General features: G+C 40.4%; 1 protein-coding gene across 1 annotated transcript; it reads left to right on the plus strand.

Moving 5' to 3' along the window:
• Positions 1 to 17,803: 17,803 nt before the first annotated feature.
• LOC138880178 (uncharacterized mitochondrial protein AtMg00860-like) lies at positions 17,804 to 18,439 on the plus strand. The gene is made up of 2 exons (XM_070159850.1): positions 17,804 to 17,853; positions 18,034 to 18,439. Exons 1-2 carry the CDS (start codon positions 17,804 to 17,806, stop codon positions 18,437 to 18,439), a joined length of 456 nt encoding a protein of 151 aa, XP_070015951.1.
• Positions 18,440 to 23,529: the final 5,090 nt, after the last annotated feature.

The following is a 23,529-nucleotide window of genomic DNA, read 5'->3' on the forward strand; positions in this document are numbered from 1 at the left end:
CTTATAAATCCATTATCAGCTAACATAGTTTAATTACCAATTTAACATAATAGATGTCTAAAACAACAAGTTAGATATACGGAAGTCAAGAGATAATACTAATACATAGCCCATACTGATCTGACATCACAAGTCTAGAGCCTCTAATACAAGTTCAACAACCTACGACATAAACAGTCTAGAAAATGCGGAAACAATAGAATAGAAGGGAGGAAATCAGGGCTGCGGATGTCACGACCTAAAATCTTCTAAGGGTCGTGGTGGCGCCGGACACCGCTGTCAGGCCAGCCAACTAAAATACTTAATTAAATTATTGTTTTAATAATTTCGAAAATACATCTTTATTATGATTAAAGCAATACTCAGTATATTCCTCCAAATAAATAAGGAAATATTAAATCAACTTTCAAAATTTCTGAATAAATCCAAATACATGCCCAGAACATGGTGTCATAAGTACATGACCAATTTTCTAAGAGAAACCAAATAGGTACAATAACTGCCCGGAATACAATTGGACAGAAAGTAAATAAAATCCTGAAAGAGACTATACTAGTTGCGGAATCGCCTCGAGGAAATATAGCTCACCTAGTCTCTGCGCCCATCATGCTGCTATGCCGCTAAGCCACGAGCCACACAATAAACCTGTGCAACAAAAATGCACAGCAAGTGTAGTATGAGTACGAAAACAACGTGTACCCAATGAGTATCGCACCTAATCTCGAAGAAGTAGAGACGAGATGGTCAACTTTGACACTCACTAATGGTCCAATAATGATTTATCCTTAATATATATATATATATATATATATATATATATATATATATATATATATATATATATATATATATTATACTGTGGATTTATTTTATAAACATGATTTTTAATCCAAATAGAGGAAGCAAGTAAATATATAATTCTTTCATAGGAAATTTCTAAAACTTCTTTTCATTATTAACAAATTGATCTCGAGCCAGGATGAGGCAGTAACAACTTTAATAAGTTCAAGGAAGCAATACAAGCATGCACAAAGCATGCCGAGACGACGGCCCAATCCAATAGAAACAAATGTGCACTTGCCGAGGGTCGACAGTACGCCTATAGATGCATCTATTTAATCTGTCGAGGTGTTCGGCCCGTTCCAAAATGAACACATACCCTGCTCGCAAATCATGATTGCGACGCAGGTACACATAAGGAATACATGCTCAATCAATCAATTAAGAACTTATCAGGGAACATTTATTCAGATAAACCAATTCTCCTTTAACAATTTTTAAGAAATGAAGCTTAATCTCTTTTGAAATTCATTCACTAATTTAATGTGATTTAAGCAATTCAAGCTATCAATGAGTTCATAAATAATCCAAGTATAACATGGTATTGGGTCCTAGACTACCCATACAATAGCATAATAGTAGCTACGCACGGACTCTCATTACCTCGTGCATACGTAGCCCCCACAAATAGGAGCACATAACCAATTTAACTCACATATGGGGACAATTCCCTCTCACAAGGCTAGAAAGGAGACTCACGTCTCTCCGAAGATCCATAAACGGCCTCCAAGCCTTCCCGACGACTCGAATCGTTGCCAAATGTTCCGAAACTAGCCAAATAATGGCAAACTAATGAGAATATACTCGAATACTTGTTAAGAATTCAAATTATACAAATCCTCAACTCCGCTTAGTGAAATGACCAAAATGCCCACGTACCCGGATTCCGAAATTTCCCGAAGATATACTCTACCCATAGCTTCACTAGCTCAAATATATAATTTACTCCTAATTCCATGCTCAAATTCATGGTAAAATCCAATTTATCAAGTTTTAGGTTTTCTTCCAAAATTTCTAATTTTCCCCACAATTTTCATGCCTAATTCCATGATATAATCTTGTATTTAACTTGGAAATGAGTAGGGGTAACTTACCTTAACATGGATAACAAAATCTCTCCTTGAAGCTCTCTAAAAATCGCTCAATGAAGTGAAGAAAATGAGTGAAATGAACTCAACCCCGTTTTTACAACAATCCGCCCAACGACTTCTGCACCTGTGGCTCCTTTGCCACTTCTGCGGTTCCGCAGGTGCGGCCAATATTGCGTATCTGTGGCCTCACCCTTGGCTGCCCCTTCCGCTCCTACGATATCCCTTCCGCAGATACGGTTCCGCTTCTGCGGATCCTTGACCACATCTGTGGTCTACGAGCCTTCGACCAATTTCGCTTCTGTGGCTCCCTCTACCGCTTCTGCGGGGCCGCTTCAGCGGTCCCTTTTCCGCAGAAGCGGAAATACCAGCAACCAGATAACTTCAGCTTTCCCAAAAATCCATTTTCGATCCGTTAGCCATCCGGAATTCATCCAAGGCCCCCGGAACCCCAACCAAACATACAAACCAGTCCCAAAACACATTACGGACTTGTTCGAGGTCTCAAATCACATCAAACAACGTCAAAACCACGAATCGACCTCCAATCCAAGCTTAATGAACCTTGAGATTTCCAACTTCTATTTTCGATCTTGAAACCTATCAAATCACGTCCGATTGACTTCAAATTTTGCACACAAGTCGTATTTGACATTACAGACCTATTCCAACTTCCGGAATCGGATTCCGGCCCCGATAATAAAAAGTCCACTTCCGGTCAAACTTCTCAAAAACCTTCAAATTTCTATCTTTAGCCAATGGCTCCAAAATGACCAACGGGCCTCCGAATTCACTTCCGATCGCTCTCCCAACTCCAGAATCACCATACGGAGCTACTCCCAGCCTCGGAATTCCAAACGGACATTGATAACACTAAAATGCACTTCAAACCAAACTTATGAAATTTCTTCCAAAATGCCAACTTCCACAATAGGCGCCAAAATGCTCCCAGGTCATCCAAAACTTGATGCGGGCATACGCCCAAGTCCAAAATCATCATACGAACCTGCTGGAACCTTCAGATCTTGATTCCGAGGTCATTTACTAAAAATTCCAATCTTAGTCATTTTCTCCAACTTAAGGCTTCTGAAATGAGAATTTTCATTTAAATTTAAATCCGATCTTCCTGAATTTCAATTCCGACCATACACAAAAGTCAACATACCTGAAATGAAGCTGCTCATGGCCTCAGACCGCTGAACGATGCGCTAGAGCTCAAAACCACCGGTCGGGTCGTTACATTCTCTCCCACTTAAACATACGTTCGTCCTCAAACGTGCTGAGAACTACACTGAAGTAGTCTGAAATCACTGTTTAACACCTCAGGCACCGACCCGTGCTACCACAAGTCAGTTGAGCATATTAGCTCGATAATTCTGCAGATACACTTTTTTATTCAAGCAAATAAGCCTTAAAGCCCAATTCCAATACCTGGAATTTTTTTGCCAAGTCTGTTTCCAACATACGATCACCACATCAACCACTACACGTTGTACCCAAACACGAGTGCTAACTTTGCTGAATTCACACTTTGCATCACTTTACTCATAGGACCACAATAACATTTCTGATAGAATTAATCAAAATTCCACGAATCCGATGCTCCCATTGCACCTCATGACCTACATAGGTCTTGCTCTAACTTTTACAACACCAACACGACTGAAGAGATGTGCCAAAATTCATAACCAACCGTTGAATCAACAAATCATTGGGTCTATACCCCTGACAAGAGTCATTGCCTCTTCCTGAACCATCTAATGGCCTTAGCTCCTTAATACACTTCATATAATCAAATTGCACTGGTCCTAAATCCAATAATCTCGTCTCACCCAGTACGAACTTCTCATGCAATAAGCCACCTCAGAAATAATCAAAAGTCCATATGACGCTACCATGTGCCAATAGGCTACCAATTAGAATGTGATACAAAAGGAAAACGAACTCGGAAAAGGAGGACTAATTACCCCGCTCGCGAATCATACATGCAACACAGACAACATTCTAAACGGACACCCCTCTCGCGAATCATACATGCGATGCGGGCTCACAGCTAGAACGAGCTTCTCTCGGAAAATGGGAAACAGAACACATAAAGGCAAATAGGGAAATTGTACTGAACATCACACTGTTGCGGTGTGCAACCCAATCCAGATAACAAACCCATGGAGGCGTGCCACCCGATCCACACATAGAACTCACATAAGGAGATGAACGTCGAGCTAAATCGCTCATTACAACAAAATACCGGATATCGGTCATAAACACACTAAGTGTATAATACCATTCCCTAGGGAGACTTATAACGCTATAATCCACAAACTCGGGCACAACTGAGGTGCAATACAAGATCTGAATCTCAAGAGCCATTCTGCTCATATAACATCATCACCACGCAGAACCTCAACACATAAAAATTTACCAAGCTGTCTCACAACTCATACGGCACAATACATCATTACCTGGAATAGCTGATGACAAAATAACACCCTGACTATTCCTTCATAAGGAACGCTTGCTGAAACAAATACAACTGGCCTCATATAAACCCCTGTTCACATATAAATCAATCCACTGATCTCAAGCCGATTTCTGATTGCACCAACTTGGCTAATAACCTTTCAAAGGTCCATAGTAACTCCCTTTTCCTCATAACACATAAGAACAACCATCATAACTGGAGCAACCTCCTCAGTTCATAACCCAATAAACAAAGTGCCCTCCAGGCCTAAATTCTCAAATTAATGATATTACCACAATCCTCATACTTGGTTTAAATCTTTAGTCAATCAAGTGACTACATGTCACACTTATACAATCTTCCGATGGGACACGCTCCCACAATCTTTCGAAATAAATAACGGGTCCGCACATCTAAACCATCGGCTGCACTAACGCTGAAAAGTGATCAAGAATCCTTAACCAGGATGCAAAGAATGTTTCACAACACATCGATCTCAGGTGATGCTGAATACAATACCAATTTACTTTAAATATTCCACCCTTTTCTTGCTCATCCGAGCTCGTGACATCCTTACCAAAAGCAAACTACAACCTCGATCCTCACTTCGAATTTCCATGCTACTCACTGTACCCAACGTGCCAACATACGATAGAACACGATTTTCATCGTAACTCCAAAATCATTAATATTTTAACACTTCATCATATAAGAAATTTTCACTTAACTCACTTTAGGAGAATCATAACAACACACAGGTAAATTCCCATAACCGTAGGATATGTAAATCTCTAAGTAGTGGTCCAAGCCACCATAGCCCTTCCGGAATCCGCTTCCACTTAACAAGCCATAATAGAAGAATGCTTCTGAATAACATCAATTACGGCGGCTGACAAGCCTTACACGTACCGCCAAAAATCATACGCATAACTTGATAACGCCGAATGAACTGATCACTGACCCAAATATGCCAATTCAACTAAGGCTAATCAATCTACCTCCTTCCAGTTTATCCTTGATTGCCTTGGAAATAATACTAACTCTATTCAACACATAACATACTCCCTCTACACTCACCCCGAGTGACCTTGAGTCACGAGACGATGTTGCCTCGAATCCCACGAACTATTTCATATCTCTCAAATGCTACACCACAAGTCAAAATATCATAGAACATTCTGGGCACATTCTCATAAGTTGTTACCAATATTGATCCTTAACTGTACTCATAGGGTTGAAATCATTGGGCACCACACTTTATCCCTTGGGATCTACTAGGATCGTTTTTGAGAGCTACCCGCTCTGACTTGGTCCCGAATATAATCAACTTCATGAATCTTCTAGCACATTAATACCCTCTCAACGAAGCACCTGGCAAAATCACTCCCCTTTAAACCCGCTTCTATACAAGGCATAAATCCTGAATCCTTCTCCCAAATCTAAACATGAGCCAATAAGGCCGACCATAGCATGCTTCCAACAATTCATCTACTCAAATTACCACTTATGGTATTTTACCGTAGCTGAAATAATCCATCGATATGCAGATAAACGGAAACCTCGCAAGTATTTAACCATGCAACCCAATCATAGGCGGTGAGACTTTCCCACTTAGCTTAAAGCCACTATTTCACAACTCTAGAATTTACCAGGATTCTTTATATCTTGTTGATACCCCATTTTTCCCTATGTATTTTTATACTCAATCTTTCAAAATAGCATGTATATGCATATATAAGTATCCCCAAGAGTTTTGGTATTTTTCCTAATTTTTGAAGATTTTTAGAATCAAGTTATTGTCTATTTTAATAGTGTAAAACCCCAATAATTATTCCAAAATTGTCCTTTTGTGAGCCATTTATTTTTCACCTTTATATTTGCATCAAATATAATTAAGGTAAGTTTTGCATATTTTTATAAATTTATTTGATATTTTAAGCTAAATTGTTCAAAATTGCAATTATAGCCTATTTTATAATTAACTGCGTTTTATAATTATAAAATTGTTCCAGATATTTTTAGATTAATGATTACATATTATTAATTAGTTCTGTGTTTTCAATTTGTTTTAAAATTATTTGTAACTAGTTTACAATTAAAAAGAAGAAAATGGCTATTTAAAAGCTAGCCCATTTCCATTTCAATTTTAGCCACATTTGATCCCAATTTTTTAACCTCAATTCAGCCCAATTAGGTGACCCAATTACATTGTAACCCAATCTTTTTACCCGTTTGTCGAACCCTCCCGTTTTTGTCTTTTAATCCTGGCCGTTGATCATTTTGATCAACGACCCTCATCTATTCCTTAATTTTTAATCCCCAAGTACCCCTAACCCTAGTCACTTCTCCAAATTAGCCGCCCCAAATCCCCTCTCCTCTCAAACGCTCTCTAAACCCTAGCAGCCCACTTTCATCTCCGATCAAAATACACCGGCGTCCATGGATTCTCAGGCCATGGACAACCTATATTCTCTCCCTTTTCACCCCAAGCCATGATTGTTCGAGCTTTCAAGGCTCAACCTTCAACATACATGTTTATGTCCTCCACCGACCTGAGCTCCCCTGGCTTTTCCGGCTCTGTTCCGGTGTGTTCGAGCTCTGAAAAAGTTAGCCATGGTTCAGATTCGTTCAGAGACCAGACTATTCCAGGCCTTCTCGTCTCTAGGGTTTCTGAGAAACCCTAAAAAGCTTGATTCGAGGTTTTTCTTTCCTTATTTCTTAGATCTGTAGCAGATCTATGCTCTACTCGGTGTTTTAACGATTTTCCCTAATTTTCCCTTTTAAAATTAGTCTATTCAAATTAGGGTTTTCAAAATCCTAAAACGATTCTTCTTCTTCTTCTTCTTCTTTCTTTATGTGAATCTGTGTGTTCATGCCATGTTTGAGGGGTTTTCGTTTGATTCTTAATATGCATGTCTCTCTGCCTTTGTTCTATTACTGCTTCTACTAATTTTTCTACAAGCATGTTTATACGCCTATCTTGCCTACTGAAAGTGTTTACTTTTACTGAATCTATTTGGGTTATCGAACTTGCTTCTTTCACTATTTCCTAAACTCCTATGGCATCTCTTCTCTGAACTGGTTTGAGTTTTAGTTTCCCTAAAACTTGTTCTATACAAGCTTTCACTCTACTGCTTTTGATTGATACATGTGTCTGTGATTCTTGCAAGCTTTTGGTTCTAGGGTTCTACCCTGGAAACCTTAGGTTCTCAAACTCATACTGAGTTCTTAGACTGAATTGGAACTTGCTTTTGTTTTGCTTATAATTCAAAAAAACTATTTATGCTGATCTCTTCTTCTTTGCTTGATGTTAGCATGCTTATATACGAGGAGTTTTCTTCTAAATTGATTCTATTAGCTTGTGATTGATTTCAATCCCCTTTTACTAAGGCTTAATTGATTTGCTACTGATTTTTACAACTTAGCCCTTTCCCTATTTTCCTGACTAAGTTCATTCAAGGTTTTGAATTTCTGACTGTTTGATTATTTTATTTCCTTATTCTTTCAAAAAACGTGTACTATAGTTTCCTACCTTAAATAGATTTTGTGTGCACTTGCCCTTATTATGTTACTCTGAAAGGTTTTCCCTTCCTTAATTACCACTCCCATTTGAAATCAAATCCCTTTGACTAAGGGAGATTTTATTTGATTGACTGAGATTTTATTTCCTTTCCTTCTTGTCTACTCATTTTTGCACTATAAAAGCTCACAGCACACACAAGTTTTGACACAACAAAGTTTCAAAAACAGCTTTACACAATCACTCGAACACAATTCTCACAAAATTCTTTCTGCACCTTTCAACACACTACTACTCTCTACTCTTTACTCTCTACTCTCTACTACTACTACTACTCTCTATTTTCTCTACTATTGTTGAGCACTCTGCTCTTTTCTCTCCTGCTATCTGAATCTCCTGGAGTTCCTCTGAACTCCCAAGTACTTGTTGAAATTCCTTGAGTTTGTTCCTGTTGACTGCCTGGCTGTTTATTTGTTGTTGCTATTCTGTTGTTCTAAAACTTGCAACTGGTATGTTTTCCTAGTTAAATAATATCCTCTTTATTATGTGTTCACTCCTCCTCTTCTACACTTCTTTCCCTGTGTGTTTGCTTATGTTTTCCTACATTATGTGATTACATTCAAGCATGCTATGCCTTTTCTTTATGTTTTCAATCTGTTATGCTTTTAATCCCTTCCCCCTATTCCCTTTGTATGTGAGTATTGTCCTGAATAATGGCAGCACTTTGAATTGCTGTCTGTGATCAAGAACTAGGCTCCTCTGAGTCTTTACTCCATTGCTTTTCCATTCCCTCTCCCCTTTATGTGCTGAGCCCTAATTTGGGTCTGGTGGTGTCCTAATCACCCTTCAGACCTAAGTTTGACTCTTTAAGAGTCTGCTCTTATTTGTTTGAATATAAGCAAGGGATCAGGGGTGTGCCAGTCTATACCATGGCTGGGTATGACCACCTCCTGCTGTGGTTCCTCCCTCACTTTGCACTTACTCCTAGTTCTTAAGTTCTACCCCCATTTGGTAAGCCATGCTTAGGGACCCTGGAGTTCCCTCTGAACTTGGATACCTGAGGGATGGTAATTCCACACTTGTACTATTCTGTTACAATATTCCCTCTTCAGAGTGTAAGCATTTCCTGGGCTTTTGAAGCTCATTGGAACTTTGAAACACTCTGAATAAGAAAAGGCCTTGGAATCTGGAATCCGGATTTAGTGAAACACATGTATTGGATATTGAGATTGAATTAGGCTTCTCGGATCTAGCTGTGGGCTATGATGTATTTTGTTTACCTTCTTCCTTCTAATTTTGTAATAACCTTGTAAAAAGAACCCGGGGAGTATATTAGTAAAGGGTGTGAGAGGGGTTTACATTTGCTTGCATACGTTAAAGGTTAGATATCATGCCTATAGGATCAATATTGTTACTTAATTACTTAGATACCATGCTTATAGGATTCATGTTGTTATTTAATCATTTAGATATCATGCCTATAGGGTTTTTAATGTTTGAATTCGACCACTTAGATATCATGCCTATAGATTAATGCATAACACAGAATCCTGTCATATAGAATTCTTGCTTATAAGGTGTAATATTCAGTCATATTGCAATTCATTAGAAATCGTGCCTATAGGACTTAATATTCAAGCAAATCAGCTGCATATAGAAACCATGTCTATAGGGAATGCATAAGCGCAAGCAAAACTGTAGGATAACTAGGCCTGCCACCTATTTACCAACTCCGTAATAAGTTCTAAAATCCGGAATAAGTGCGCATCGCTTAATCTGTTAAGTAGTAATAACTGGATAACTGATTTTAACATTTCAGTGTCACGTTTTCAATACAAAATTCTTACGAGTTTGCAATGTTTTTTTAAAGTTTCTGCAAATCTGTCTGAAGCAATTCTTTAAAATTTTCTGCTCATCTCTTGAAGCTATCTTTCAAAACAGTCTTTTAATTCACTCTCCCTTTTTAGGTATTTTACATTTTTACAACTCTCCTGTATTTTCACTCAAACAAATCTGCAATTTCCAAAGTCATTTCTGAACTCCTGCAATTTTCAACTTCCTGTTTAAATTCTTATGCATTAGGCTTTTGTCTGAAATCAGTGCTTTCGAAATAATTCGTTTAAAATACTCCAATTCCTCACAATTGGATCCGAGTTGCCTAATGCAGACCTTGTATCTAATTCTATGTGTTAAACTGGTCCGTCCACCGCTTAAGTTTTAATTTTAGGACCAAACTAGTATGTGTAAGGCATGCTAAACTAAGTGTTATCTGATTTACGGGGTTTTATGTGAGCCTTGCATGTTTGTTTGTCAATCCCCTTACTTGTTATTTGTTTTTGTTGTCGAAACTAGTATTTTGTCCTTTTAAACCGCATATATGCCTCTACCCCCTTTCTTTCCCTTTAGGATTAGAAGTCCTAATACCCCGGGACTGATAGGTTGGGACGAGTACTACCATGCAATAAGTAAAACGAGACTAATCACGTTTAAATGCCTTAACGGGGTGGGAATGGTAGAATATGGATATGATGACTGGTGCGCTAATATCTTGTGTGAGAATGATTGCTGGGTATTGCACTAAAGTGATCCATATTATATTTAAACCTAGGACCCCTTTTCTCCTTCTTTAGTTATTGATGTTTTCTTAAATTAATGTTTTCTTCAACTAAACTTTCTCTTTTCAAAATCACTTGTGTCTTTGTTCTTTCAAAATTTTTCAACTTGTTTATACTTCCTATGTGCAAACTTTGCTTGTTTATTCCTACTCTTCTTAAAGTCACAACTAAGCACGGCCGGGAACCACACTAGTGGATCTTGAGGGGTGTCTAACACCTTCCCATCGAGATAATCTCAAGCCCTTACCCGAACTCTGGTATTCCTTCAAAATCTTCTTCTTTTCTTTAAGTCTCCTAATGCACTATAATCATTAGGTGGCGACTCTTCAAAATCCATAACCCGATTCCTCAAAAGAGAATAAGAGTTGTTTTGTCCATAATGTCGTAAACCCGATTTCGCTCCTTTTTTTTTGGGGGGGAGGGGGCGTCGACAGCATGGCGACTCTGCTGGGGAAACCTTTAAGGCTTTTACCATTATGTGCTTTTGTGACTTTATTGCTTCCTTAATTGCATTTACTTTCTGTCTTTAATTATTTCATCAAAAGTACTAACTTGGCTCTTCATGTTTTCCTTTTTAATTTCTTATTTTACTGCCTTATTATTTCAATTCTGTTGTAATTTCCGAGCATTTATTGTAATCTTTACTTTATGAACGTGAAAATACATGCAATTTGTTTCATTATTGTAACTGCATTCCTCAACATCATATTCCACTCATGCCAAAACAAATCCTATAGCAACGCTTATAATGAGTGGTTGCGCCCTTCCGATATCATAACCCCTAAATGTGGCAAAGGCATATTTGCGGTAAAACCAGTCGATCAACGGTGTAGTCGACGGTTCCGCGCCTTTCCCTCTTGAGTTGTCCGCTCAAGGGTACCTTGTCTAGCACTTCAAAGTAGAAACCTTACTCTATTAAACTGTTCATGCATCATGGTCAAACTTAGCCGAGTCAGTTATGTTGTCCGCATAATGACTCATTAAGATAGCCTAAACTAAAGTCCATCGGGTTTCTTCGAAACCCAAACGGATACCTCCACATTATGTGCATTTATTTGGAGAACTAAATGTCCTTTTGCTAATTATTGATTTAAATAGTCGAGTCTGATGGGGTTAAGGGCCTAACACTTTGTTTTGCAGAAAATGAGGCACGAAGTCCCCAGTTTCGGTATGGTATCCAACATTCACCCAAGGCTGCTACGCTGGTGGGAGGATCTTCATGTCAGCGATCAAACCCTCGTCCTCAAGTACTTAGGGAATTTGCCCTCACTTCTGGAAATCCAGCCTAACAACAAAATCATAGAGGCTGCAACTTTGTTCTGGGATAGTGATCGATCGGTGTTTCTCTTCGGGGATTTGGAAATGACTCCTTTACTGGAAGAAATAGAGGGTCTAGCTGGTATCCCTTGGGAGACTCCGGGTCTGCTTATGCCGGAAAACCACAAAAGTAGAGGCTTTCTTAAGATGATGGGACTCAAGAAAAATCCCGACCTAGCTTGTCTGAAGGACTCCTACATACCATTTGATTTCTTGTACGAGAGGTATGGCCATAGCAAGTCCTATCGCACCTACACTGACGAGTTCGCCCTCACCTCTTTAGGCCATATACACAGAAGGGTATTTGTGTTCATGTTCTGTTTCCTGGGTATGATGGTCTTTCCTATGAAAAAGGCTAGGATCCACACCAGACTAGCCATAGTGACCAAGACCTTAATGGAATGGATCGACGGGTAGTCTTTCAGCATAGTGCCCATGATTATCGCTGAAATCTATCGAGCATTGGGAAATGTCAACAAGGGGTTCCGCACTTCGAGGGTTGTAATCTGTTACTGCAACTTTAGCTCATAGAACACCTTCAGAAAGGCGACTACAGACAGGAAATCATACGCAGAGATTGGGATGACCATATCGCTTTTCACCACCCAAAGCGAATGAACTTCATGCCCAATATGTTTGCTCAGCCGGAGGACGCCAGTGGATGGGTAGAGTTGTTTGAGAATCTAAAAGAAGAGCAAGTTCAGTGGATGTTCGAGTGGTTCCCAACAGGGGAGTTCATTGTCCATTCTCGAGACGCATCATTCCTCATACTCATCGGTCTGAGGGGAACTCATCCTTATGTCCCTCTCCGGGCCATGAGGCAAGCCGGAAGGAAACAGATCATACCAAGGATAGATAAAATGAGTCATTCAGGGCTGACTTTCAAGATGATGATAGCCCGCACATGTGTCAAGCACAACACATGTGGCACTGCAAGTTCGTCTTAGGGAAGGAATCTATTGAACCAGACAGGTATCATGTCGGGTGTGTACCGCACTACACAGGTTGGTTGGAAGATGATCACATTGGTTTTGGTCGTCCAGGATTTGTCCATGGTCATAGGATTATTGATGAGAAAACTGAAGCGCAAGTCAAATACAATCAGCTGTGCAAGAGGATGCGAGAATGTGAGAATGAACATCGGGAAATACAGGAAGCCCACGAGAAGCTGATCAACGAGTGGAAGGATATGGCTGTCAATGCCAACAATCGGCTGGGGTATCTAGAGTGAGGTCTAGTGGAGTTGGAAGGGAAGTTCTTGAAGAGAATTGATGATTGTCAGAATGTCGAGGGAAGTGCAGGCGGACATCTGGCCTGAGCCTATCTGCTGTTAGAACTGCGCGAGTTGATGCAGCTGTACGAGGGAGGCAAGATTACCGAATGTGGGGAAGGTCATTCTGGAACCAAGTAGTTAGGATCCTTTATTTCCTACTTTCATAATGTAATAAGGCCACTGGCCATTAGTGATATTTTTACTATGCAGTTATTTTAAGACTCGTCTTGTTTTTATCAAGAAAATGAGGCATTTAGCATTATAAGTTCTCCAAATTTAACTTGTCGCTAGACCTACCTCGGGCACAACGAGGCACCCAAAGTAGGAAACGACTTATACTATTGCACAACGTGTTTAAATATTGCAATATTATTTCTCAGAACCCACACTAACTTTTTACCTTTTGTTTTTCTTTTATTCCCCTCCCTAAAGGTTAGTTCGTGCATTCTGGCACCGTCAGCATACTCAAAAAGATCCAAGGGTCCTCCTCCTCCTCCTCCTCCTAGTCCTACCAGAAACAGGAACAAAGGCAAAATGGGAGATGCAAGCGCTAGAAAGGAACTTGAGGAAACTTCTCAGAACGCTGCAATTACCAAGGAGACTGCTGCTCATATTGAGCAGACTTTGCTGAGATTTCGGGAGGAATTGGACCAAGTTCGAAACCTGGCAAGCATGTCAATCACTCTTGCCGCTCCTGATGTTAACGCCCAGAACCCCATACCTCCACAAAATACCCCGCAACCACCAATACAACGCACTCATACCCAAGCCTGCAACACATGCAACAACACTCCACTACTCATTCCCGAACCGCAAAATACCACAAAAGACCATAACACTCCCATCTTTGTGGACACTATACCCCACTACACTCAGCCAATCACAAGCGCACCCGAATCAGATGATAAGGGCTCCCTCATTCAGAATTTGGCCGCTGAACTCAAGAAGTTAACTAGCCGGGTCCAAGGTGTCGAAGGTAGCAAAGGTGTTGAAGGGTTAAACTATAAAGATCTTTGTGTTCAGCCAAATGTTGAGCTTCCGGAAGGGTACAAACCTCCCAAGTTCGAGACGTTCGACGATACAGGTGATCCTAGGGTCCATCTGAGAATGTATTATGATAAGCTGGTAGGAGTTGGAAGGGACGAGAAAATCCGCATGAAGTTGTTCATGAGGAGTCTAAAAGGTGATGCCTTATCATGGTATATCAGCCAAGATGCAAAGAAATGGACAAGTTGGGTGAACATGGCGTCTGACTTTATAAACCGATTTAGGTTCAACACTGAGAACGCACCAGCTGTGTTCTATATCCAGAATCTAAAGAAGAAACCCACAGAGACCTTTCACGAGTATGCTATTCGTTGGAGGTCAGAAGCTGCTAAGGTCAGGCCAGCCTTGGAGGAAGAGCAGATGAACAGGTTCTTTGTCCGAGCTAAGGATCCGCAATGCTATGAAAGGCTGATGCTAATAAAGGGTCAAAAGTTCTTTGACATCATCAAGTTGGGAGAAAGGATCGAAAAAGGCATAAAAAATGGTATGGTCACTAACCTTGAGGTATTGCAAGCTACCAATAAGGCTTTACAGTGTAGTGGTTCGTCAAAGAAAAAGGACGTAAATTCCGTAATGGCTGCGCAAAGGAACAATTCCCCTATGATGTACCAAACCTATCCCTCAACTCCACTCACATATCAACCTACCATAAATTACCAAGCACCCTCACCAACATACCAAATGCCACCATCTGCCTACCAATCACCTCCACCGCCCACATATCAACCCACTTCACCAAGATATTCCCAACCCGCACCTGTGTACCAAGCATACAACTCCCAACCTTCTCATTACCCATCACCACCCACTCGCCAAAACTTTCCTCGACCCAGACCAAAATTCGATCGAAGACCTCCCAGACAGTATACCGCCATAGCCGAGCCAATTGACCAATTATATGAAAAACTCAAAGCAGCCGGTTACGTCTCACCTATCCCATCCATAACTCCAGAAAATCCTTCCCAATGGATCAATCCCAGCAAAACCTACACATACCATTCCGGAATGAAAGGTTATACCATCGGCGAGTGTCGCTCGTTGAAAGACAAGATTCAGATTCTGATCGATAACAAGGTCATTGTAGCAAAGGAGCCCGCTCCCAATGTACACAACAAACCTATGCCTGACCACAAGGGTGGGGGCATCCATATGATCGAGATTGAGGATGATTGGGACCCCAAGGGGTCAATCGGGTTGATAGCTGAAGGAGATAAACTAAGAAATCGGCGGTTACCCTCAATCCCATTGTTGTTCAAATCCAGCCCTCTGAGGGCGATGTGGTAAATGTGTCTGCACCACTCGAGTTCGAAGTGCCTCCTGCAAAGGCGCCAAAACCAATCGAAGTTGAGTTTGGCATCCCAAAAGCACCTGCACCATTTGAAGTTACTGTGTTACCTTCCAGGATGCCCATTCCGGTTTCCATGACATATGTGACCCCGTTCAAGTTGGATGCCATACCTTGGGACTACACAACTGAGGCTAGAAGGAAAGGGAAAACACTTACTGTAGAAGCAATCGCCACGCAGGGCATGACCAGGATAGGCAGGGTATACACTCTAGAACATTTAGCTGAGTCCAGCAAGCAAGCCTCTGGACGAGCTGTTGAAACTGGACCCGATGACCTTTGGAGAAAGATACAAGCCAAAGAGTACTTAGTCGTTGAGCAAATGAGCAAAACACCAGCACAGATTTCCATCTTGGCTCTTCTGCAAAGCTCTGAGGCACATAAAAACACCTTAATGAAAATATTGAGTGAAGCTTATATTCCCAGCAACATAACTGGAGGCAAAATGGTGATTATGGTGGGGCAGGTGCTGGAAAGCCATAAGATCACCTTCCACGAGGATGAGTTACCACCAGAAGGGCTTAGTCACAACAAGGCGTTGCACATCACTGCGCAATGCGAAGATTATTTCATCACCAGGATCTTGGTTGACGGGGGATCCAGCCTTAACATTTGCCCGCTAATAACCCTCTGGACATTGGGTAAAGGACTGCATGAGATCAAAGATGGAGCTATCAGTGTTAAAGATTTTGATGGATCTCAAAGATCCACCATCGGAGAAATTAGCATGTTCCTACAGATGGGACACACAGGGTTCGATGTGGACTTTTAAGTTATAGATGAGCCAGCATCCTACAACTTATTGCTGGGGCGACCCTGGATTCACGCCGCTGGGGCTGTGGCATCAACCCTGCATCAAGGTGTAAAGTTCGAATGGAATCATCTGGAAGTGATCATTCATGGCGACGGTAGCAACCCTATATACAGTCGCCAAACCATCCCGATGATCGGAGGTAGAAGGAAAATAGGTGGAGAAACATACCATCACATCGAGCGAGTCAACGCCATAGACAAAGACAAGTGGTGGGATAACAAAATTGAGAGCATTCTGAATTGGAATAGGTACGAGCCCGGAAAGGGACTTGGCAAGAATCTCCAGGGCATCACCAAGCCCATCAAGTTGAAGAAGCATGACACCACTTTCGTCCTGGGGTATGAGTACAGCTGAGAGGAGTTCAACCATTGGTCTCCACCATGGCGCAGTCCCTACTACACATTGGAACACCCCATACCTTAGCTAGAGCAGACCTTTCAGCCGGCCGACATTATATATGGATCAGAGGAAGATGAGGCACTGGCCGCAATGAAGAACCTATTTCTGGAGGATGATATGGATTGTTGTGTTATCTTCGAGGAGGAAGGGGAGGAAGGCCCTTCCGTTCAAGCTGTGAACCGAGGGGAACGTCGCACTAATTGGTCAGTCAGGACCACCAGTGCCCGGAGAGCTTCGGGGTAGCAAGGCTAAACGACTCACTATGCATCGTATTTTACTTTTAGTTGATTTTACTTTACCGCATTGTCTTTACTTTTGAAAAGAGCTCCGATGTTTTGAACAGTTATGAATTTAATCAAAAGCATTTTCCAAGTTTATTTTTGTATCTCGCTCTTATTACTTTTCTCTATCATTTATTTTACACAGCATTACTATTACATATCTTGATGATGAACCAATGACTGTGACTTGCAACGAGGCAATGCAACAAACAGACATAGATTCAGAAGAGGACGAAATACTAGAAGAGGTTGTCAGGGAAGTCGAGAATTTTAAGAACAGACCTAAGTCTAATTTAGACGAAACTGAGGTTGTTAATTTGGGAGACGCATATGACGTTAAGGAGACGCGTATCAGCGTGCATTTGTCGCCATCAGAAAAGAAAGAGTACACCGAGTTCCTAATGGAGTATGAGGATATCTTCGCATGGTCTTATGACGACATGACAGGTCTCAGCACATCCATTGTGGCTCACAAGTTACCGACAGATCCGGCGTGCCCGCCAGTGAAACAGAAGCTCAGAAAATTCAAGCCAGACATGAGTCTGAAAATCAAAGAAGAGGTTACCAAGCAAGACAAAGCCAGGGTTCTCAGAGTGGTAGAGTACCGGACATGGTTAGCCAACATCGTGCCAGTGCCAAAGAAAGATGGGAAAGTTAGAGTCTGTGTCGACTACCGGGATCTCAACCGGGCCAGTCCTAAGGATGACTTCCCTTTGCCAAATATACACATATTGATTGACAACTATGCCAAACATGAGCTATAGTCGTTCGTCGATTGTTTTGCTGGATACCATCAGATATGGATGGACGAAGAAGATGCGGAGAAAATGACGTTCATCACGCCGTGGGGGATGTACTGTTACAGAATGATGCCGTTTGGCTTGAAGAATGCTGATGCTACCTACATGAGGGCCATGACCACTATCTTTCATGACATGATACATAAAGAAATCGAGGTGTATGTGGATGACGTCATCATCAAGTCCAAGAAAGATACAGATCACATGGAAGATTTGAGGAAGTTCTTCAACAGATTGAGGAGGTACAACTTGAAACTGAATCCCGCAAAGTGTGCATTTGGGGTTTCTACCGGAAAGTTACTGGGTTTCATTGTGAGTCGCCGAGGAATAGATTTGGATCCATCAAAAGTCAAGTCCATTCAAGAATTGTCGCCGCCAAAGAGCAAGAAAGATGTGATGAGTTTTCTGGGGAGGCTCAACTATATCAGCCGATTCATAACCCAGTCCACTATTATTTGTGAACCTATCTTTAAGATGCTAAAGAAGGATGCTGCCACTAAATGGATTGACGACTGTCAGAAGGCTTTTGACAGAATCAAGGAATACTTGTCTACGCCGCCAGTCTTGGTTCCGCCTGAACCAGGGATACCCCTATTGCTTTATCTCGCAGTTTGGATGGAGCGTTTGCTTTTGTCTTAGGACAACATTGTCACACCTCCTTTTTACCGCCCCGCGAAGGGGTGAAGGAGTTTTTTCCACTTAAAGGACAATCGAATAGGATTTGTTTATTTATTTCAGAGTCGCCACTTGAGAGATTTAGGGTGTCCCAAGTCACCGGTTTTAATCCCGAATCGAGGAAAAGAATGACTCTAAATTACAGTCTGCGTACCAGAAATCTGGACAAGGAATTCTGTTAACCCGGGAGAAGGTGTTAGGCATTCCCGAGTTCCGTGGTTCTAGCATGGTCGCTCAACTATTATATTCAGCTTATTTATCTGATTTTAACAATTATGTACTCAGTGCGAATTATGACCTTTTTTACCGTTTTTATTACTATTATTGTTATTTTTAGCAAAGAATTGCAACGTCGTGAAAACGTATCTCGGACCTCGACACAATCAATGTACCCGTGGTCATAGATACGTTTCGACTCCGTTGAGATTTAGATTTGGGTTGCATAAATGCACACCCGTACTTAAAGAAGTAATTTTATTAAAGACGCGCCCTAAGTGACTAGCGTAGTGTTATTTTGGGCAAGGCTATGAAATTTTGCTAAACGGTCCGTCCCGGAGTCTGAGCAACTTTACAAACACGTATAGAGGGCCCCGCAGCTTGTGATTTACTTGGCCAGGCACGCCTCATTTTTGTTTTAAAAGGATATCCTAAAGCGACTATGTTTTTCTATTTTTCCGTTTTTTGTCCGTCTCTAAAAATGAAAGAAGAAAATGTCCTACTTTATTTGCATGCTTACGAGTTAATTATAGTTGGGTTCCGAATATGATTCATAAAATCTGAAAATGATGCAATCAGAGCAGTCCGTTGCCAACGCGGGCCCAGGCCCAACGTGTATGGTACAAAACTGGACCTGGGCCATCTCATTCACATGTTACTACCTAGTTACATTATACTACACATGCTCATAGTTTGCCAAATTAAAGAACTTGGCAATCTAATTGTAATCCTAAACCATTTACATGCTGAAATTAACCAATAGTATCTAGCTAAACAATATTCCTACAAGTTCCGAAACGGGCTATTTGTTTAATGAGCTAACTGTTGAATGTTTAAGAATAGTCTAAATCGGCTAACATGCTTTTTGAGACATGATAATCATCAAACAATAACGAACTAACTGAACAGAGCTACTACACCATTAGTCTTTTTAACTAGCATACATAGATAGTTCGTCCACTAAGCTACTGTCAGATGTTCCATTATATATATCAAACAACTACATGATTCTAATTAGAGGAAGCTATATAATGTACATATACAACTATAATTCAGAATATAACTAAGATAAATTCAGAACTTCAACTCTTCATTTCATATTCATGCTTCAGTTTCCATTTTACAAGAACTAGTGTATCAATTTGTGTACCTAGTATTTGGAAAGCAAAGAAGAGGAAGATCAGTAGAAGCAGCAGTAGCACACACACACCAACACAACAGGTTCAGTAACACAGCAAAACCAGTGAAACCAGTAATAACAGTAGCAGATTAAAAAACAAGAGAAGAACCTAGTAGCTCAATAAAACAGTGCTTGAAAACCAATAGAAATCCCAAGAAATAGCAAATTCAAACCAAGCAGTACCACAAAGCAATTACAATCAAAGCAGAAAAGAGCCAGATGTAAGAAAACTGTGGCTTTCTGATCGTGAACCCTCAAAGAAGAAAACAAACTGAAGCTCTTTGATGTAAAGCTTAGCCTTAAACACTCACTCTATCACTGACTTAGCAAGATAATAGCACAACCTATATGCACTCTATTTCTCTAGAGTTTTAGGTTAAATTTCCAGCCTCAACACTCTTGTTTTTCTTTGGCTTATGAGGATCAAAGAACCAGCCTTAACAATTAAACTATTTTCTGGACTTTTTTTTTCTTCCTTTAGTATTTTTCAGAAGATGTTTTTCAGTCTTCTCTCTGTCATCCTCCCTTTTCTCTACAGACCTCATCCCCCTCTTATACAAGTCTGCCTTTCTTCCAAACCTACTGCCCGACCCTCTTTTCCCCACTAAATATGAAATTTTCCACTTAAAATCCACTAAGGAAAACTTTTCCTTATTTTCAGCCCCCATTCCCTTTTGTTCCCCATTAATAAATTAATTAATATCCCACTAACAAAACACTAACACTAAAATATTATCCTAACTGTTTCATTCCTAAATCACCCCGGAAACCTTACTGTTATCACTTCATTACCCTAAACTTTACAAGTCTGAAGTTACATTTATGTAAGTTCAAACCTGAAACTCATTTGGTTAAACACCTAAATAACTACAGCTATATCCAATTCACAATCCTATTCAGACACAAAGATTTAGGGCAGAAGAACCGAAGAAAATCGAAATGGTATTAATCAGGGCAATGAGATAAACGAGTAATCTGGTTAAAATAAACAAAACTGAAAACGACATGTTCAATTCATTACACATTTAACATAGAAGACAAAAGAAATGGTAAACCTACTGGAAAACAAACAGGAACTATTATCAGGTTTTTTCTAATTTTTCAAGCAAATTACTTGACGACACTTGATTAATCGATTATACAGGCCATAATGTACAACAATTATCGACAACCAATCAGGAAAAAAGAATGTGATTCAAGTAGCATTTGACAGAAACAGTGAGTTGTAATATAACCAACTAATCGACGAAACTAATCATATTGATTATACAAATTATAACACATAACAATTATAGCAAACAGAAGCAAATGATAGAATTGGACCAAATAACAGGTCTGGTGGAGAAGAACAGAATTAAACAACAACAATTGAAAAAAACCATAAAACTACACTCAACAAAGTAAATAGAATAATCAAAACCAAAAACGGAATAAACAAAACAAAGAAAAACACCTCCAAAACTTGGAAACATGGGCAACCCTGACTTGAAACTAGACTCGAACTGTTTGAGGTCGAACGGACTTTAATCAAAGTGTTCTCAACTGAGAACACCTCGATTAAGGTCTATTAGACCCCAACCCTTCGTTTAATTGGACATACCCCAAGGTTCTGGATTTCTAGGGTTCATACAGTCGATTTGGGGTTTTAAGGTTTCTGGTTAGATTCGAACCAAACCAAGCTTGGTTTGGTTACGAGTGAGGTCAGGGGAGTAACTGGTATGAATTTGGGGTGGTTTGGCATAGATGGGGTTTTGGCTTGAATCTTCAAATGAAGATTCGAGAAGATGGGGATTAATTCGAGCCAAGGGAGTAGTGGATTCGTAACTAGGGTGTTAAGGTGGATCTATGGTGTTAAGGAGGTGGCCGGCGGCGTAGTTTCTGTCGGGTTTCAAGCGAAGGGGAGCTATGGCGGCTAGGGTTTGACTTAGGTTCCGTCTCTGAAACGAGAGAGACGAAGTGAGGAAGGGGGGCGTTTGGCTATGGGGGCGTGGGGTGAGAGATGGGGTCTTATATACGAAGGAGAGATATGGATCCTGGCCGTTGGATCAGGTGAGATTGATGGCTATGATCTCTTCACTTAAGGGAACGGTGCCGTTTTGATTGAGTGGGGATTGGGTTGGTCTCAGACGGGAGTGGGTCGGGTCATGAGGGAAAGCCTGGGAGCTGTTAGATCAAAAGTAATGAACGATCCCGATCAAATACAACCATACGACGTCGTTTGGTTTAATGAAAGAACTGAACTGGACCGTTAGATCTGTTTGATCAACGGTCTAGATGGAAAGTGCCAATACGACGTCGTTTCCTTCATCTGAGAGACCAGCTAACCGGACTGGGTCAAATGAGTTGATTTGGGCTTGGTTTTTGGTCTTCCCACATCTGAATTCCTTCATTTTTTGAACTCTTTTTCTTTTCCTTCTTAAATTTCTAATTTAAACACAATTCTTAATTAAATTGTAAAATCAAAAATAAAACTACACAAATATTAATTAACACTTACATAAATTAAAACCTTAAAATAAAATCACACAATGACAACAAATAGAATAAAATGCATATTTTTGTGATTTTCCCTTTAGAGCCAAATGATGGTTTAATTAATTCCTAAATGCATAATTAAATCCTAAATATACATGCAACTTATATTTTTTGTATTTTTCAATTAACTACAACAAGGTAAATATTTACGGACAAAATAATTACAAAAAATGTCACGCAAATTCTCAAAATTATACACGAAGGCAACTTTCTTTATTTCTCGATTTCTTTTGGAGTATTTTTTGTGAAGCAAAAATCACGTGCTCACAGCTGCCCCACTTTGTCCGAAAACACAAAGAGTTTTTGTGCAAAGATAAAGTGAGCGGATACGAGCGATTTTTGCCCGTTGGAGTACTCCGTGTGAAGCATTTTTTTTTGAAAAAGATTTAACCGAACTTTTGCTTCAAAGGTTTCCTACATATCCCTAGCTAAAAGGGAATCAGGTTAATGTTGTTCAGGAAGTTTTTGTAGCTGGGTCTACCATGGGACTGCCTTTTGCTGTTGCTGCGGCTGCATGCTGTAGCTATTGCTTTTCGACCTCATTATTACACCATTGCTTAAAGATAAAGAAGTTATACTAAGTTATGAGCTATGCATTACAAGATTTTATTCTCAAACTTGGTCATGTGACTGGTGTTGCCTTGTTGCCTTGTGTTTCCTCTGATGTTGCCTTTACTTCTGAATTGACTTGTATTCTCCCTTGATCGCCGATCTCGAACTGTTTATTTCCTTCTTGTGAGCTTCGCGTTATTTTCCTTCGAATCTTGAACTGCCTTCCTCTGCTGGGGATTTTGTTGTCTCCTACTGCTTTACTGACTTCAACAACAATTACTTCTTAAAATGTAACACCTCCATTCTCCAGGCGGGTTCCTAATTTCAACAACTCCTTAAATGTAACACCTCCAATCTCCAGGCGGGCTCCTGACTTCAAATATTTCTTCAAAATAATTCAGCCTCCATTCTTCAGGCGGGCTCCTGACTTCAACAGCTTCTTCAAAATAATTCAGCCTCCATTCTTCAGGCGGGCTCCTGACTCCAACAACAACTTTGAAAATAAATCAGCCTCCATTCTCCAGGCGAGCTCTTGACTCCAACAACTTCTTAAAAATAATTCAGCCTCCAT

Source organism: Nicotiana sylvestris, chromosome 10 (genome assembly GCF_000393655.2).
Source record: "Nicotiana sylvestris chromosome 10, ASM39365v2, whole genome shotgun sequence".
Taxonomy (NCBI): Eukaryota; Viridiplantae; Streptophyta; class Magnoliopsida; order Solanales; family Solanaceae; genus Nicotiana; species Nicotiana sylvestris.

What these genes read in the sequence shown, in the direction of transcription:
- LOC138880178 (XM_070159850.1), top strand. Translation starts at nt 17,804, where the DNA reads ATGGACGAAGAAGATGCGGAGAAAATGACGTTCATCACGCCGTGGGGG. An exon ending in TTCATCACGCCGTGGGGGAT is followed by an intron (nt 17,854 to 18,033) that starts GTACTGTTACAG and finishes GTTCTTCAACAG; the next exon opens with ATTGAGGAGGTACAACTTGA.